The sequence below is a fragment of the Pagrus pagrus genome (genome assembly GCF_965226575.1).
Source record: "Pagrus pagrus genome assembly, chromosome: 15".
Taxonomy (NCBI): domain Eukaryota; kingdom Metazoa; phylum Chordata; class Actinopteri; order Spariformes; family Sparidae; genus Pagrus; species Pagrus pagrus.
Window position 1 is genome coordinate 14,370,024 of NC_140199.1, and position 20,190 is coordinate 14,390,213.

General features: G+C 42.4%; 1 protein-coding gene across 2 annotated transcripts in view; it reads left to right on the top strand.

Moving 5' to 3' along the window:
- Nucleotides 1-617: 617 nt before the first annotated feature.
- The window catches only part of inpp5a (inositol polyphosphate-5-phosphatase A), a 148,234-nt gene continuing 128,661 nt past the window's right edge, over nucleotides 618-20,190 (top strand). For both annotated transcript variants that reach the window (XM_084376049.1, XM_084376048.1), the window contains exon 1: nucleotides 618-1,209. In XM_084376049.1, the coding sequence (XP_084232175.1) occupies nucleotides 1,132-1,209 (78 nt within the window). In that variant the 5' untranslated portion in view covers nucleotides 618-1,131. The remainder of the gene's footprint in view (nucleotides 1,210-20,190) is intronic.

A 20,190-nucleotide genomic window follows, 5' to 3' on the forward strand; every position in this document is an offset into this window, starting at 1 on the left:
ATGCAAGGAAAGGAGACATGGCGTTTAAACTTACTCCCTGGTTCCAACTGGTTCATTGTTTGTGACTAGACTTACGTACACGCCCAAACTCCAGTGGTGGTGAAGGAAACATCTACCTCTGCGTCATCACTTTGCGCGGATAACTTCTGGTTCAGCGCCTGGCTATCTCGAATGAGGATAAAATAATTTAATTGTGCGGCTCTCCTAGACTTTCCAAATGTTATTGGTTATCCACCGTTTTACAGCCCCTTCTTTCACAATGTTAGCTTATGGGAAAAAGTCCTTTTGGGCCGAAGTGCGTCACGTCACGCTGTAGTTACAGGGTTCGGCCACTACGAAAATTGGCTTCAAACCCCGACCCACTTCCTGGGGGCTTGGTTCACGAGGGTCTAATGTTTAGATCAAAGCCGAGCTGAGCTGAGGTGATAAAAACCCGGAGCTCCTGCAGAGTCCAATTGACCCAGTTGTAAATGCCGAGTTAACACACTCCCATTGCACACATTAGCCTGATGTTAGCGGGTCTAAGTGGGATTTTTGACCAGTGACAAAGGACAAACAGTCTCTCACCTCCAGCTGTGTCCGATAATGGACGCCGTGCCGCTGGAGGCAGAGCCGCTGTGTTTACGGTGCGCTGGCCCTTTAAGACAGCCCCGTGTTTCCATTGGCACGGTGACGTCAGAGCAGTGAAGGACTCCAGCCTATCCTCTCCAAACAGTGAAGGCAATGGTCCTGGCAGAGAGTCCTGCTTTCGGAGGGAGACTTTTACACTGCACAAAAGCCAGGGAAACACTCGTAGCTGAAATGACCCAGAGCCCTCGGCCACTCGCCGTGGATTAAAACGGAAACTTTTGCGATGGCTCTGAACGTTAAAAAGTAGCACGAGAAGCAGCACGCTAACCGCCGCCGCCGCCGCCAACGGACCTTCTACTGCAAAGCAACTCCTAGTAGATGCACGGCCACTGCTGAAAAATATGCTCCAGCCGAGCCGCCTCAACCCCGGCTTCAGTGGCAGATACCCAGTCTTATAACCAGCTCCGTGAGACATTCAGCCGGCTTCTGTTTCTTTCTTTCTCGCCGCTTCTTACCCACAAAGTCCGCTGTGCAAGTCCACGACCCACCTGCGAGAGAATTATGGCAGGGAAGCTGACAGCAGCGCAAGGCACAGGAATACTGCTGGTGACAGCCAACGTTGGATCTCTGTTCGAGGATGTGAGTTTACTCCATTGATGAACGTTGTCCGTCAAGTGCTCTCTCCTTTACACCACTGTTGTCTTTTCCACTTGTTATTTTTCACACTGTCAACTCCGTCTTCATGCTGTCAAACGCTAAATAACGTCTCAGCTGGTCACGACTCGTGTGTGTGTTCAAGTCTCTGTCACCTATACTCTCACATATAAACACATGGGCCCTTCATAACCACACAGACCCATGCTAGCTCTGTGTGTTGATGGTTATGTGTCCTACACGTGCAGTGACCCACTTTCTCTTTCATGTCTTCTGCCTGTTCTGTATGGATGTATGTGAGCATTGATCATCATCTGTAGCCTCTCACTTGCTGTAGTGCCTCCATGACTGTGGTGGCTCTCCTCCATGATCCAGCCTGTAACTTGGGTAATCAGGAATACAGCTGCAGTTTACCTTTGCAGGGTACATCCACCTTTCATGCTAATCACAGCAAGTGAAGCAAAACTCATGTGAGTTAAATGAGGGTTTGTTTTTTAGAAAGCACAAAACATATGGCACAATGAAAGTGTCATAGAAGTTAGATAAAAATAATATTTATACTATATGTCTTTTATAAACGAGTGTATTAGTTTACCACTGCATCACTGGAGATGCTTCATGCTCACCACCTATTTTTTAAAAGTTTTTCTGTAAAACAGCGCAATCGCCAATGTTTTACACCTTCTTACATTCATGTCAGGACTGCAATGCAGTATGAGAGCAGGGTTTCCCTTAACGCTAAAGGGCTTAGGTGCAGCGAATTGAGGCAAGATGAATGTGGAGAGTATCAAAACTAAGTGATAGGTCGTAATGGTTTTAGTTTGTACCCAGTGTACTTGTTTTGCAAGTTTTATCATTAAGCTTTTTGGGTGTTGATTATTTGTTATCTGTGCTAGCTTTTCAGCTTTTTGCACACAGATATGATCATAATAATGGTCCAGAATGATGTGAAATTGCATGTTCATAGTTGCAAAATAAAAAAATAAAGGAACTTCTATCCTGGCAAAACATACTTTTTTCACATATTCCATAAACACAGAGAGAGAAAACAGTTCATATGCGACTTAGAAAGAGGATCACCAGGTTTTTTTTCTGACTCGCCTCTCGGGCTTCCGTATTAAAGCACTATTTTGCATCTTGACACAACAGGCGGTTGCTTTCGGCCCATGGTCCACCATTAAATTACCGTTTTGGCCCTCAAAGGATAAAACTTTGGGCACCCCAGTTTTAGACCAGTTTTTGGGGGAGGACCCCAAACCCCCACCAAAAACATGCACCTAAACCTTCCACAAATCCAGGGAAAACCCTAAAGAGGCAGGGTGTTTCCTCGAGTAGACAGGATTATGAATAACACTGATGCCGATTGAGACTGTACGCTCACCAACATCCTATTTGCATCATTATGAGAAAAAGCAGCATTCAAATATTCACTCCAGATAAAGCCGCTTGCTTGCTTGCTCGGCTGAAGAAAGCAAAAGCATGCTCACTGTAAAAATAGGTGTGTCAGGCCTCCTAAGGAGTGTCTGTGCAGGTTGCTGAATGATATTCATATCTTAGCTGTGTGTTTGTTAGGCTGTAGCATGACGCATAATGGCAGTTGATTACGATGGAAGCTTGTTACGATTAAATGCTTCGAGTTCAGACACTTTGTGTCACTTTCAGTGTTGTGTCAATAGAGTCCCCCCTCTTTCTCCCTCCTTTCGCCCGCGCGAAGAGCTGATCCCAAACATGAGGGAAGAGCTGTCTCCCTCGCTGGAGTAAGCCTATAAATAGCCTGCCTCTCACAAGCAGCGTGCTTTGGGTGTCTTGTGGATTTTTTTTTTCCTCCAAAAGACTTCTAACAGACTGAGCAAAAAAAAAAAAAAAGCACATTAAAGAATATTTCCTTCTATGAGTGGGTGTGGTGGTCATATAAGAAGCTAACTATAGTCAGCAGTGTTTTGGCACTCCTTATGATGCATATGAGTTGAATGAAGTCTTTGTGGACTCCCTTTTAATGTTTTTTTTCACTATGAGGTCTGTTGTAGATGAGAAGATTCTGTGTTATGGCTGCGTAGCCTGACTCCGATCCTACAGGATACAATATGAAACACAACAGGCCCTCTGTGTTAGAGGTATATTCCCATGTCACTGCATACAGTTTGATTTTGAGATGGAAAATATGCGTTTTGTAACTGTACGGCTCAGATTACATGGCTGCAGGCTCCTGTATTTACAGGCATCACAAATGTAAATACACTCTAAACAGCCTCGACATGCAGTTGTGCGCGTTTGACTTGCCACTCTGCAAGTATTGATCGAAGCCTTTATTTATATTGAAATAAAGAAAAACTCAAGTACTGTACTCAAGTACAATTTTGAGGTACCTAACTTAAGTATTTTCATTTTCTGCTTTTTTACATTTCCACTCAACTGCGTTTATTTGACAGACTATTTTGACACAAAAGCATAGCTTGATTGCAGTTAAAAGTTATACTTTCTGTGTTTCAGGTGATGTAGAAGCCTCCTCAGAATAGAACTCAGTTGCTAAATGTGCGCTAGAGCAGCTAAAAGAATCTCACCACAAAATAAAATGTCTTAGATGGGGGATTCATAAACTGCTTCACAGCACAATGGTTGTGCCCACAAGCTGTACACTGTAGGTGGCCCAACGGACCTCCAACTCTGCCAGTCTTAGTGTCTGCTTCAACTTTTAAGTCACACAGCACTGCTGTTCCAAGATGCTGTCTTACAGTTCCTTTTTTTAACGCTTGTAACAGCACTCCTCCGGATCTTACCTTCACTCTCCGTCATGTGTGAAATAATCTCTAATCCATCGTGCTGTTTTTTAGATACACTTGTGTAACCTGTGCATGATGATTAAAACTGGTGCCTTGATGTTAAAACAGTCTGCTGGTCTGCCTTCTCTGACTCCAGTTATCAGTTATTGTTTGAACATCTAAAGCGAAAGACAAACAGTCATCCTTCAAGCTCAAGTCATTTTCCATTTGCATTGTCGGCCCTCGGAGCCATCCTCACTGAATCTAATTATGACGGCAAACATCGGTTTGTGGCGTGTTTAAAACGGCCAACAGTTAACCATTATTTGCTTTTTGTAGAGTCTCACATGCTCATTCTGTCTGTCTAAGGTAAAGTTCCCCTCCAGGTGAGAGCTGCACTGTCTGTTTGCTGTTTTACTTTTTCAATAAGTTAACCGGTCAGGCTAAAAACAGCAGGGCTCAGTTGTTAATGGTGACTTGATTAAATAGAGCAGCATGCAGCCACTCAGATATGACAACAAAGAGACGCAATGTTAAAACACCTCATATGGTACTGTAGACATTGAACTGAAAAGTTCTTGCCCTTTTCTCTGGTCCTAATCAAACCTGTCCTGGTTTCATCACTTCATCACAATCCTGTTTCAATCATGTTGAGTATTGCCGGTCTTTTGCTAGATGGTACATTTAGTTTTAATGTTCAAGTGATAAGACCCGTTCACTTGTACTGATGTAGCTAAAAAACTGGCCTCCCAGTCTATGTTTGGCAAAGAATGCAACATGTTGACCTTGTGTTAAAACAATTAGGGCGTATTAAATGGCTGCTGGATGACGCTTAGGCTTTAACATTTATTATCCTTCATCATACATTTAGTCCCCGCAAGCCTCAGGATATCTACTCCCCAGGCTTGGTTTTATTATTCGTTCCCATCCTGAAGCCGCAGTGGGAAGGCACTGTGGGATTCCCATGGGTCCTGTGGGATTCCTGATCCAAAGTCAGCCTTTAGTGAAAGTTCACCATACATGAAGCCAGTTAAAGATTTCGCATTCTGTCAGTCAACTGTTTTCAGTGGCCATGTCTGCTTATGGTCATTACAGGGAAAGAAGAGAGTGAGTGCAGAAATTGATGAATAAATGAATGAATACGTAGCTTTCTTTTTCTGTGGGAGCCCTACAAACAATTCACACCATAGCTGGCCTGTTGCACTAACCTGTAATTGATAATGAAGAGTCATTATATTAGTTAAACTTCCCATGAAATCAAACAGATGCGTTTTTTTTTCCCACATATGTCTTGTGCTGATTGTCACCTATACGCCAGTATCTATCTGGCCCAGCAATGAGCTAAAAGTAATTCTGTATGTGTTCTTAATGGTATTTGGTTCTTAATGGGAGTTAGTCATTTTCTGGAAAACAAAACATGTTGATGACTCATCCTGCACTTGTAGTTTTGTGTCCAATGAAACGCTTTCTCAAATTTTTACGACTCGCCAAAGAGAGTGTTTCTGTGAGCCTTAACTCTCTGTGATTTACAGAGCTTGCTGATACATAGATAGCTTTACTTGTTGCTAAAGTTACTGCTGCTCACTGTAGCTGCTTTTAGTTTATTTAGTTAGCTTAGTTAAATGTGCAGTTAGCGGTCCGATTACCTGACTCAGCCTCTGGAGAACCAGGAGCCAAACCTAGCAGGAAAAACCAGCTCAGTACTGTATTCCCTGTCTTCAAACACAGCATCTGTCTGTCTCAGAGGCTGTGTTTGGTCCTGGTCTTGCTGTGCTCACCAAAAGCTCCCAGTCTGGGCAGATTCAGCTAGCTAGGACTGCTAGCTGCATGGTGGAAGCCCATTTAGTGCTATTGGCTACTGTAAACGTCAATCGTGAATCAGTCAATATCCACAAGAAGTCCTTTCCTAGATTCCTGTTTTTACAGGAAACACGCAAAAATGCGTAATCAAATGGCACTCTGCTAGTGGTTTCATGGGCACTTAAGCTGTCACTGTGGTTGAACTGTGGTTGGAAACACATGCCAGTATGTGGGCATGTTCATATCGAACATGTTTGCAGAGCTCTGGAGTGGTTTTTCTTCTCGTAGTAGTTTGTTTAAACAGGTGGGCACCATGCTGACTCAACTTGGGTGTCACCAAATAAAAGCACTGTGACTCCTAAGGCTCAGGGTTCATTTTCAAAGAACACTGAGGTATAGTTCTTGAAGTGTGAAGGTAATCTACACTGCACCAACAAACCAGTTACAGGAAACAACTCTGAGACGGAAAGTTTGGACGCTGAAATTCATGCTTGAAAAACTGACAAACACAGCAGATTGCACGCTAGCACCTACGTATAATTCATGCATTCTTTACCGGACATGAACATCTGAGACAATATATTTCAGACAAGCCTGTGCAGATATTTCCAACATGCATCACTTCAGTTGCAAGGACTGGAATCCAGTTGATTTAACATCTTCCACTACCCAGAACCTCTTCCCTCTTACAAAAGACTTTGCCATTTATGTTTACAGGCCTGTGTGTGCTTGCATTTGTGCAGTTTGAACCTAAATAAATCCAACAAAAAAGTACCAAAGTAAACTTTTCCACCATGTTTAGGTCCGGAGAAAACAAACTATAGATGCGATTTGAGTGTCTTTGTTCATTATGCGATCTCTGGTGGTAAGTGAATCTGGCTTGCTGACAGCAACTGAGAGATTGTAAAATGACTTTTGGAGACTTTCCAGTGGAAAGCACAGTTGGGTCAATCCAAATGATGAAAATTTGACAAACAGCTTGCTGTTATTGTTGAGGATGTACACTGATGTTTGCTTTCAAAGACTATGTGGCTCGACTCTGCTCTGTTCATATTATCTTAATGATGGCTCCCACATTCTCCTCAAGTGCTCTCATTGTGGTAAACACTAGTCACTGGCTGTGGTTGTCTTTTGATTATAACTACTCTGTTTTTGATTACACACACCTCCTGCTTGCCAAGCCAAGATGACCATATGCTGATGCAATAGATTACTATGAATAGCCCCCCTTGTGGGTATGGTCCTCCAACTTATTTTTCATCATGTCTCCCTGTTTCTCCCCCACTCGCCTCCACTGTTTCTCCCTCTCCCGTCCACTGACAGCTCATTAGCTCAGGCTATCACAGCCGGGACCCCACTGAGCTGGCATATTTACACCACCAAAGATAGAACAGAGCAGGAAAAATTTCCTGTCTCAGACCTGGAAGCTATGCATACACTGCTCCCAGTACTTTGTCTTCAGTGACTATTACAGTGTATAAAGCGTCTATTAAGTGACTTCTCTGCATCTCATTAGTGCTTCAGATATTCATTTTCCTTGTAAACATGTGAAGATGTTTCTGCAGCCAGCATGGAGTCTGGAGACTATATTTAGCCCTTAGTCACACGCCTGATGGTAGTGAATTCCCTAACTGAATAATGTAATTGAGCATTCAGGATGTGTATTTATAGTGTTGGCAGTAGTAGTGCAAATGTGTGATACCAGACGTGACGCTGTGTTGATAAAGGGTTGGAAATTGAGGAAGCTAACATTGTGAAAATGGCTTCATTCTTAATATCAAGTCTTTGCTTTGTGTCCAGCTCTCCATGTTTTCTCCAGACTTCTGAGCTCAACTTTTATGAGGAGAAGCTCAGCAGCAGAGACTGTGACTAAATACTTCATCTGACAGCTTGATTTTGCCTTTCTTCCTCTGCCAAAGTCTGTTCCAGTGTGTTGCTGCAGGAGTGGAAAAGTTTATGAAAGAAAGATCAGATGATGCTATTTTGGTGTTCCCCCCTGCTCTGCCCTCCTCCATCCTGTCATAACACGGAATTAGAATTTCAAAAGGAAAAAGATGTCGGAGGGAGCCGAACATTGCCACCAGCCATTGACGAAAAGTCAGGATTTTGAGTATGATGTATTCCTCACCAGTATGGAGCATCTTGCAGTGGAAATTATGTTTCCTGATTAATTATAAGAAATGATATATGATTAACATTTTTTGAGAAATTACACTAATTTCTTATTTAAAGGTCCCAGATGTGCTCATTTTTAGGTTCAAAAAGCTCTGTCTGCTCTCATTGGTCAGCTCTAACAAGCCCAATCAGGCACCGCCCACTGCGTTTCTGCATCAGCCCTGTTGGTGTTTTTGAAACCACGGCTGTGCTACAGGGCGTGGTTGAGGACTGTGACTGTACAGTTGTGACATTGCAACCTTACGGAAGTCCGTTTAAAGCAACAATTTTCTGATTATAAGATGTGTAAATTTCTCTTTTGACTGAGCGTTTTGATACTTTCACACTTATTTTTATAGCACCTAGACTTGCTTTATGGAAATCTCACTTTCTACAAAATGGGACCTTTAAGTCTTGATTCATAATGTAACTGTTGATGAGTTTTTATCTTCTAATGTGTATTTTTCTTTGTTTATCACAACAAACTCTTTTTATTATCCCCTCAACATAAGAATTCAAGAGTGCTAAAATAACATCCTGATCATTGTAGCTTGTAAGAAAATGGTAGATTTTAGAAAAATTCATTGGTATTTATTGTAAGATGATTAGCTATACCTGTACCACACAGGGTGTGTTAGATTGACACGCTGTAGCTAATGCTTTCATTTTAAAGCAACACCTCTGTGGTAATAACATTTACGACAATGGTTTCATGACTGGTGTGAATGTTCCAGTCTCGTTGTCAGTCAAACAACACCACACAATGTAAAGTGTATTGTATACTTTGCATGTTGCGTGCTATTGCCTGAATAATCGTTTGCATTTAAAACTCATTTTGGAAGTGGAAAGATGTTGCCACAGCAGGTGAGCAGGTGGTAAGTTTTGAAAGAAAAGCCCTGCAGCTAAATGCCACCTCTGCGTGCCACAGACCCCGTAGCCTTTCACCAATTTTTTGCTAGCGAGGTAAACCCTTGTTGTCTGCGTCACTCAGTGCTCTGGGTTTTTTTTTTCAAATAGCCAGTCACTCTCATGATAGAAAGTGTGCCAGACTCAATGACTTGTTTCAGATGATCACTGTGATAGCCAGGCAGAAGTCAACAAGTTAGCTTGAAGCAGCATTATGTAACTATTTTGTCTTAAAATAACCTCAAAATCATTCTGATGGTAAACTGGCATGTCATAGGGGAAATGGTGTCTCTGTCAGTCTCACTCTGCACCCTGCTTGTATTTGCACTGTATAACTTGAGTGGGCGGTAGTATCTCCCGAGAAAAGTGCGTAAAGCTTTATAGCACTAAGTCACCCCACACCAACTATGTTAGTGAAACTGGATCATATTTAATGGAGAAAATTGTTTTTATCTCTGATGTCCTTTGGCTGCTCTGCCTCAACTCTTGTGGTGTACAGAGTTTCCTGATGGGCCGATGCTAACAAGATTTTCAACTGAAAGTAAGCAAGCTATCTAGCTTGGAGAGCTTGTCTTGCCTCTACAATAACTCTTGATAGAATGAAATGGTGTACAATTCTGATAACATAATGACATGTGGGAGTAAACAGTCTAGACCTTTGAATATGCCCACTCCACCGAGTTGACTGATCTGTCAGTTGAAAAAGCAATCCAATGAGGTGACGCATCAGTGTTGCCTTAAAATGACATTAGACTCATGCAGATACGTTGCTCTCTGGTGATTGGTTAGAGAAAGTCGAATCAGTTAGAGTTAATAAGAGTGGAGGCGTTGTTTGACTGTCTGTTTGATGTAAGGCAAAGTAAACAGCACAGTACAGGAAAAAAATGGAAAGAAGATCAGTTGCTCAGTTGTTACTAACATCGAGCTTATCTGGCTGTTTTTCTGAGCTGTATCTCCCAGTTGCTGAGTCAGGTCACCGTGCCCCCCGAACAAGAGCAGAGCAGAAGAGTCTGCTTCGGCCCAAACAAGCAGAGGTGTGGACATGATCATGCTGCTGATGTAGAGAACGATCCGTCCCCCCTAACTCGCCTGAGCTGTTGATCTTACCAAGCAAAATAACCAGTCGCTCAGTGAACCAGTCAGGAGAGTTGATAGTGGGGGACTCTCGGGGGAAACGATGCAATCCCAGACGTACATGTGAACTTGGAGATGTACACACCAACTCACAGTCATATATAAATGAGACAGGGACTTTACAGTGGGTCAACACAGCCAACTTTTTCCAGAGTTCATTGACCCCACTCAAGAGGATTTGACAATGTGTGTACGAGCAGACTGGGACAATGAATAGCCAGGCCCCATTGGACCCAGATAAGGAACTGGGATAAGGGTGGGAGTGTCGACGCCAAGCAAGGGAAGCTTGGGTTCACTCCAAGAGCCATAATTATCCAGGATGGGAAAGCTAGAGAGGGACACCGCCCCCCACCCATCGTACTGATGAGGAGGGACTCATTCAGAAGATTCCCTCAAGAGACAACAGTGGGGGTTCAGTCCCCACGAAAACTTGCACACAGTATCACAATTGATCTGATGCAACAGGAACTTAGTGACTATCAAGTTCAGTCACTTTAAGCATGTTGTGGTGGTCCTGTCCGCTACAGAGGTCACTGTTCTTTGGTCAGTTTTATCTGACTTATTTATTTTGGTCACCTTGTGTCTTTCCCTTCAGTACAAGAGATAAGTCACCTCTGGGAATTGTTGCACTAGTCACAGTAATAAACAAGGCTCATTAAAGTCAAAAGACGGGAGATGTGTAAAAGGAACAGTTCACCAAAAATGAAAATGTTGTAATTATCTACTCACCCCAATGCTGATGGAAAATCATGTGTGTATTCAAGAAACTTGGATTAGCCAAATAAGCTGTATGAAGCAATTTTTAGATTTTTTGGGGAGTTATTTCAGCTTTAAAACAAGTCCCCATCTACTTTGGTTGTTGCTGCAACAATGTTGTGTTGTGAAGATCCAGAAATGTTTTGTGGACTATGAAAACTTCCCCCGACTTTCCATCGGCAGGGGGGCGAGTAGATAAAAACTGAATTTCAGTTTTCTGGGGAACCTATCCTTTAAGGACACCACAGTAGTTTTTAAGTGTCATTTGATTCATGAAGCCATGTTATCAAAATGTGCTGCAGGTCTGTTTTTCACAGAAATTGACAACCACACAGTGAACATAGAATGTGCTAAATAACTGTGCCATGTTTGAAAGGTTTCTAAGCTTTAACTGGGTTGTTCTAACCAGTTTACTGTCTGTTTGACATAAAAATGCATCAACACAAAACCAGGTTACTTGAGTAACCGGGTTGAGAACAGAATGCTCTGTGCTCGTACACACGTAGGGCTGATTAAGTGGTAACATTCAGACCCACAGTGCGCTAATGTCATGTTGCGATGGTGCATTGGTAGATGTTGGTGCGCTGCAGCCTCGGGGCCTTTAGGCCTCAGCAACAGCCATCTCCTATCTGCACATGCTGAAGAGAGGAGTTACCTGAAGAAGATCTCCATGTCTCTGTCTCCAGCCAGAACACACACTGTGGATTTCCCAAGCTGCACCGCCATGTTCAGACATGCCTGGCTGTTAACTCATTCACGGTGTCTCAGGGTGTTGAGTGTATTTGTGGTATTTTCAGATTAAATGCTCATTCATTTTGCTTGCATCAGACAAAGAACGTCAGTGAGGCTTTCTCTTTCGTCATCGACTTACAGCTCCTTGCATCTTGTGTAACATTTAAAAGAAGAGAGAATTAAGGGAGGATTATCCTAAAAGCTGGGTCTTATTATTGATCTGCTCCTGAGGTTTAGTTATTTTGTAGTATGTTTTGTAGTACAACACCACATTATGTTTCAGCTTTTGTTATTATGTGCTGAAGTTTTAAGATGGCTGTGTCTGAAATATCTGCTGCAACCCCAATACAATAAAGATGAATTGAGTATTGCTCGGGCAGGTTGAAGTTTTAAAGGCAGAAATCTTAAAATCTTATGACAAAAACCACAAGTATTGTGTGATTTGGTGAAACAAAATCTTGCAAATGGTTGTTTACAGAAACATGTAATCTGATGCTAACTGTAGTTGCCCTTAAGCAGTTAGCTCAGTTATATACATATATATATATATATATATATATATATATATATATACTAATTTGCACCGCTAGCTGCATGAATATTTGAGCTCACTAGCTAACAGCAGCTATAGTTGGCAGCAGTTAGCTTTAGCAACAGTAAAGCTATCTGTCCATCAGGACACTTTGTAATCACAGAAAGTTGAGGCAGAGGAGCTAATGGACATAAAAATCCAAAAATGTAAGTTATGTAGTTGTGTTGTTCAGTAGTCATTGAAGCACAGCCTTCAGAAACACTCTGCTGTGGCAGCGTTTGTGTTTTTCCAGCCCAGTTCTTTTCTCGTTTGTGGTCTGATGAACACTAAATTCATCAAACACATTTGGTCTTTGCAAACAGAAATGAGTAACATGTTTATTTGCATATAGGGCAGAGAAGTGAGATTTGATCGCAAGTGGTCATTTGAGACGCATGTGGTGACGCATTCGAATGGTAGGTGTGAACTGACGTATGTAGAGCTGTCCACTTGTGATCAGATTACTGGAGACACATGTTAATGCCAGTTGTCAACGGGGCCCGTGTCTTGATTTCTGATGTTCAGGCAGTTTTGCTGAGTAGATTTGAGTGGAACTCCTTAGTAACTCCTCTGTAAGTGGTTTTGTATAGGCGTTTTTTTCTTAGTTCACATGATGATATGGTCGGAAAGTTCACAACTTCTTGCTGACTTCTCTCTTTGTTTTCATCAAACTCTCTGGTTGAGGCTGACCGTGTGGGTTTTGTTATGGCTGGGATTTTCTCTACTAAGAACAAACCCAGAGCTATGATCTTCTTTAAGAACACTAGGTTTGGATAATCCAGAAGCAGATGATGTTGGATAAGTTGCAGAAGGAGGTTTATGTTGTGATATTTTTAATGGTTTGTCTTGAAACCGTTGGTATTTATACCTGGAATCGTGCGCACAGTTTATGTGCAGTGCTTAAGCTTGCGTCAGCGCTGTTTATCAAAGGAATTTGGCTCACTTTCATCTTGTAAACCCAAAGTGTGTGTTTTAAAGAGCTCGCTTAGCAACAGCAGGCCTCCCGTCCACTTATGTTTTTATCTGTGATCCACATCCACTTCACTCGCATACACTCTGTTGTGATGATGTCGGTTTTACACCTCTTACTGTGTTTGTTATAGTCACACACTAACATGAACACATGCACATGCTTTACTCCCTGTCCTGCTGCGTTTCCTCAAAGCAACGGAGTCCACCGTGGAGACACGAACTGAATGATTACAGAAGTGTTCATACCTCTTTTATCTCCATAGAAGCCCAACTCCTGAAATAAAGGAGCCGTGGCTCGCAGCCTGACTGTGCTGTCGCAGAAGCAGGGTGTTGAGATATCTGTCCTCCCTGCTCTGCTCCACATTAGATCACCGAGCTCTTATCGCCAGCAGCTACAGGGTTTAAAAACGGGATGCTGAAGTTGTGCGTTGCTCAAAGATGTCAAATGTCTTTATGGATTGGATAATTGGAAGGGATAGCTTTGCAGTCTAGATTGACTTTTAAGGAAATTATAACAAACTCAGCAGTACTTCACTTTCAATTCATTTATGTCAGAAATTACATTATTGCGTTGTACAGGAATAGCCTTAGGAATCTTTCCTGATCTGTGTTTTCTCTTTCCAGCTTAAAAACGTGTTGTGTAAAAGCAAACAGACTCTTAGCCGTGCTAACATCATTAAGGCAAGGACCAGACTTAAAGTCGACTAAGAGTCGACTTTGTGTCCGTTTCCTTTAAGTTTCAGTTGATATAAATTCTCTGACTATAATTAAATCATGTCAGACAGTGCCTGTTGTACACTAGTGATTACTAAACTGTGAATTTGTTATATTTATAGTTACAGTTGGGCTGACGGAACGTATTACTGTTTCTTTACAAAAAGCGATGAGAAAGATGGTGTGAAAGAGTTTTGTTCAATTCAGTGTATTCATGAGCTACTAGTAGTTCGCTGTGAACACTTTCAAGTGAGCTTCAGGTATAAATAACATCATATAAAAACATATAAAGAACCAGCTCGAAAATTTAACCTCTGCAAATTTACGCAGGATATTTACCCTCAGAAACAGACATGCTGCTCAGTTGGGAAGCAGAGTGTCAAATACATTTCATTCTTGTAATTTTAGCCCATGTTGTGGAGAAAGGTGTGTCAGCATGTTGCTGGTGTTTCCACCCTTTCTTGAAATCAAGTTTCTTCAGACGTAACAACTATCACTGTGGTCATGACCGTTTCTTCCTCTCCGCCATGACTCTTTTGTGTCGCAAGTTTCCAGCGGCATGAGTTTGATGTCTTAGTTTTGCAATGTGCATCTATCAGAAAAACATGCTTGCATTAATAAATTGAATTGATATGCTCGAAGGCATCCAATCCCAATGAACTGGACGATTTGGAACCAGTTCTCAATGGTTCCGGTTCTTGATTGCCAAACCTAGCTAAATATATGGAGGATTTGTTAATATACGTGGTCTTTGCTCCTGGTTAAACTTTTCTGAGAAATAAGGCTTATTTGCTTTCTTCCTGAGAGGTGGATGAGAAGATCAATACCACTCTTGTATGTGTAAGCTAAATAAGAAGCTCCAGCCAGAAGACGGTTAGCTTAGCTTAAAGACTGGAAACAGGAGGAACCAGCTGGTCTGGCTCTCTCCACAGGTAAGAAATCTTGTCTACAAGCAACTCCAAGACCATGTTCCAACAGCATGTATGAAAAAAAGGCTCATCCATTTGAATCCATCTATTTGGTGGAAAACTTGGTTCGAGAAACTTTTAAAACCATAACCAGTTGTCTTTAGTGACCGCTGATATTTGGATATGCCAGAGGCCAAATTGCTCCTTAAACCCAACTGGTGGTCTGACATTACCGTGCGTAGAGCCCTGCCCTCCTGCTGTAAGGGCTTGTGTCTTACTTTTTAAGCTAATCTGACATTCTCTCTTTGCCTTTGCATTTCAAGTCCTCACTTTAAATATTTGTCTGTCCTTGCCACATCTTACAAAGAAGCATCTGCGTACGTATCTGGGGGCCACATTATGAGTGTCACATGTCAGGTCCTCCTCTGCAAAGTCTTCTGACACATACTGTGATCAACCTGTTTTGCAGCTAAGACAAAAATGCAAATTTTGGACACTTGGTGAAAGTCCAGATTCTTTGCATCGACTGTGTTACTGTGGAGGCATATTCATCGAATGAAATAACGTTCTGCGGCTGGGTTGCACTTCTTCTCTCTTCTCACTCCTGTTATCTCCCGCAGAGACCTCTTCGCTCACCAGTCCCCTTTATCTTTTTCCCATACACACTCAGCCACACATTCCCAGCAGGACGGGTGTTTATTTAACCCTAAGCCTTTGATGGAGAGTGCTTATTGTCTCTGGTCCACGTACAGTCAGTGGGCGAATATTTCCCAGTTAAGGCCATTGTGTTTTTTTCCACCCCGGCCCCAGCCTGAAAAAGTATTGCCTGGTCTGGCCAAGTCATTAAGCAGAGCCTGGTACTGAGTGACTATGCCTATGACTATACTTTTCCTCTGGCCTCTTGCTTTTTTCAGGTTTCCTGGTCTGGAGTCATGAGCACCTGGATGGTATTACTGTACGCCCTGCTTCTATAAATCTTGGCTATGATTTGGTCATGAACATATAGTTTTGGTGAATTAAACAGCGTGTAAATGCACTAATCTGAGTGTTGCATTGCTCAGAAGTATATCTTCTATCGCTCAGATCTACGCCTGGTTTCGCTCAACAACTTGCTAAGCCATAATGGAAAACTCCCTCCCAATGAACATCAGTATCTGACTGTTTGACATCCTCCGGTTCCCATTTAAGGCAAGCCAAGATGAACGCTGATAGAGCAATACATAACACACACACGCACACACACACTCTCTGCTGGCACTCCATCACTACTGAAATAGCTTGATAGCTCCTGTTATATGTCACATGGCACTCCAAAGAGTTTCAGCTCTGTATTTATTATACCAGAGAAAGCATAGTGTGAATTAGTGACTGTACACGTGTACTGTATATACAGTACATGGTGATATTTGTTTTGTGGCTGTTGCTGATCCTTTGTCGTGCTGCATCCAGAATGCTCATGTTGTTTTCTTCCCCTAGATGCAAATAGAGGACCAGCTGCACAGAGGGGCGGGGTTGGAGTGGGGTGGGGGGGATATTGAGTGTTACTCCTCAGCAAGCTGCTGTGGTGTTGGAGCTTGGCGCCTGCTTTAATTACTGCATCATTAGTCCTCCCACTCTCAGCTTCACTTCTGGAGAAAATGAAGGCCCAGAACAGTGGAGGACCAGAACATGAGATCAGTACTACATCCTGAAACAATCAAATCTATCTTAGCCAATAGCTGACACGTAACTGTGCAACACCTTAGCATTGAAATGTAATAGTCTTCTTCTGTCTTTGCACCAGTGCTACATGCTCCATGCAAGGCAAACATCAGACAAGTGTACAGCATTTTCTTTGTATAAACACTTCACTCTCCGTTACAACTGAACAAACTCCATCTGCTGATGAAGGTCATGTGATGCAGCAGAAAGCTCTGGAAGATACGTGGACCTTGAGATAAGAATTTACTATTATAACTGGCAATTTCAGAAGTTCCCGTCACAGGAAGTTATTATCCACTCACCCCACTAACAATGGAAAGTCAGGTAAATTTTCAAAGTCTACTAAACATTTCTGGAGCATCACAGCAAAACAGCGCTGCAGCATTCTCCCGAAGAGCTGAAGTAGACAGGGACTTGTTTTAAAACATAAAAAAATAATGAAAAACAGAAAACATAGAATGGCTCTGTACAGCTCGTCCAAAAAGACTTTATTGAAACCCTCGACTGCATGCAGTCAAGCTCGTGCACCCACTCCAGACAGAAGCTTAGGACCTACGGTGAAGATTTTCACCTTTAAAAAGGTTGTAAATAACATCTTTTTAAATCAATTTTTGGATCTTGGGGCTTCTGGAGACTTTTATTTTTTTTTACAGCAAAACAGTGATGCTATTCGCTGTTAAGCTCCAGAAATGTTTTGTGGACTGTTAAACTTCCATCGCGACTTTCCATCGGCATCAGGGTGACTAGATAATGACTGAATTTTCCTTGTTTGGGTGAACTTGTCCTTTAAACTGGGCATGTCTTTGTGAGTTTTTAAAACCTGCAATCTTGCAGTAAACATTGGCATTGTGTAACAAACCTTGAATGTTTTTGGTGAGAATGCCTGTGACTTCGCTCTTTGCTCTGTGTATCTCATTTATGTGAAAGAACTTACTTTCTGTGATTTTTGTTGAGATGTGTAATCGATGTGACTCAAAGGAGCAGATGTGCTCTGCTTCATCGAGCCTGAACTATGAGGCGTTTCACTTTCACTTTTGGCTTTTGATAAACTTCATTTGAAAACTTTACTGTGCAGATGTTACTAATCACATTAACGATGGTTCATTCCATTAAGGTGTGCTAGCAAGCCATGCCAGCGAATCAGCATGCCCAATAATAGAACACTGACAGTGAAGCGGCTAAATGGAATTCAACCATTGTTGAATGCAGCTCTATGGTCGACTTTGCTGATGTGCACAGTGGTGAACAGCTGAGTGGGAGTTCGACCACTCCCTGCTGATTTCCCCTTTGTTTTTGAACTTGTCACTGGGCTTTTGCCAGTTTTCCAGCATACGTGTGCATTTGTTGAGAGCACTGTGTCAACTATGTGTTCCTGTGTGTGTGTGTGGTCCCCCTCGCTGCCTTATCATCCCTGGCCTTTGCAGGGGGTTATCACTCGGTCTACCACTACCGACAGTGAAGTTTCCACTGCTGACAGCTCGAACAATGCAGACCCTCCCTCGCCTCTCCACCACCTCTGCCTCTCCTCTGGCAGCTATATATAGACCTCAACCACAAGTATATCTTTGTCTAAGACATCCTATTATTTCTTCATGGTGTTGCCGGAAAAAGGTCCCATGGTGCAGCAGCCTGGGAAACTGTGTGATAGTTAAGTATTCAGCCTCACCCAAATTTCCTCTTCCAGTGACAAACAGTGAGAAAGTTAGCAAGGCAGATTATAAATCAAGCAGGAATTGGGTGTTTTAAGGTTCAAGTTGGGATTTGACTTGTCTAAATAAAGCTCTTCCAAACTGCAATGTGTTTTTGTGGTTCAGTGGCCTTCATTGATGAAAAAAAACCTGCGTTTGAACAGAAAGGGTGGACATGGCAGCAGTGATTTCAGTAGTCCTTTGACAGGCAGTAGATAAAGAGAGAAGAGTTCACACTTGCCATGTACACACACACACTTGTTTGAAGGGTTGCCCTGGCCATTTGCCTGCAGCCTGTCAGCACCTCTTCAAACAAGTGTCCGTTCGGCTCCATGGGACAGGCCAGCCCTGAGATGCTGGTCCACATACCAGCTGAACAGATGGCAACATCTCTACCTTGCCGGCTTCACAGGGTTTTATTACCCAATTTGGCCAGCTAGAGGCTAGTGAGCGAGGGGAGACCAAAGCCCGGTGAAAAGGGAGTATATTCATCCACCTGCTAATGCTCATCATTGAGCTTTTATAGGTATTTGCTTTGTCCGTATGACAGATGGAAACCTTGTTAAAGTGTGTAAGTTAAACTCTTGAATGTATGTTCCTTTATGTACCTCTGAGGTAGTATGGCAGAGAGAAAATGATGTACTTAGGCTATTAAAAGCTGTCCAATAGATATAAAACTGTCAGACACAAAATAGTACCAAGGTTTATAAGGTTTGGCATCTGGTTTGCGCTCCTGTCTTGTAAACTGAGTTAAAAACTATTGCCCGGCTGCTTCTTCATGTGGCACATCTTTATTATCTTTATATGTAGAGATATGGGGATATGAGGAACATTAAGCTGTTTAACAGTCATTGGATTGTTGACCCCTACACCCTGGTCTGGTTGTGTCTCCTTCTGTCTCACTCCTCTTTATCTGGATATCTACCTTTAGTAATCAATGGACTGTAACTGCAATATTTCGGTCCTGCTATCTATCTTTAGTTTTTTCCCCAGTAATGCACCTGTCTGTGTAATGTAGCCAGATTAAACATGCGACTCAAGGATAAATGGCTTCCAAAACGCAACTTGTGACCTTAGTGCTCATACTAAAATGAGCAGAGATGGTAGCAGAGGGAGTCGAGGCCTGTCTGCCCTTCTGTTCTGTGAAGCAACAGCATATCGAGTCAGAGCTCTGTCTGTTGGCTCGTCCCATCTTGCGCTTTCATTATCTGAAAATAAAAGCAAAGGGCTTGCATTTCCATCATGGCACAATCCTGTCAGTCCATTTTCATTTAAATGCGTTAGTGCTGATGTTCAGCTTTATTCTAGATTCACTTCAACATTTACTCATCTGACAAGTGTGCAAACGGCCAAACGTGTGTGCAATATTTTTCAATTTAGATCGCCCAGTTCTTTTTTTTAAGGAACAATTCACACAAAAAATGAAAATTCTGTCATTATCTTCTTACCCTCATGTCGTTGAAAAGTCAGGGAAGGGAAGTACCCATCTAATGTTTAGAAAAATGCTGTAACACTGATTTATAGTAAGAAGATAATGACTGATTTTGTATTTTTGGGTGAACTGTTCCTTTAAAACTACTTCCAACCCCCTTTGACCACAATACTAAACCACTATCTCCTCCAGTGGACGTGCTCAGTGCCTATGCATGTTCTTTTCTGTGTCATATGCAGAAAAAGTGCGTGCATATTTGACTGGTGGGATAAAATGATGATGAAGTGGTGTGAAAGCTACTGTATGTTTGCATGCTCAGCAGTAAGTTGAGCAGACTGGGTCTCACTGAGGCACTTGTTCTTTCCTTCCTGCTCACATATTCATGTTTGCACACATGGGTTCAAAGACAGTGACTGTAAGTCAGTGTGAGTGGTGGCTTATCTGATTGGCTGCTGACAGAGGTAAAGTGGTGTGTGAAGGGACACTTAAGGAAATAGGTGGCTGGTCATGCTGGTCTGGGTCTGGCCTTTCCAGTCCATCTTATTTGATACTTCATCATACTTCTACTTCCCTCTTCTCAGTACAGGTCTCAGTACATACAGTGACACTGACAGCGTGTCAACATCTGATTTGTCAGATTAACACTGGGAATCTTTCCACTGTGAAGGTACCGCTGGCCCTCTCTTTTTCCTACTATATAAACGATGTTCTCCCATCCCAATGTGAGTTGTAGGAGTTC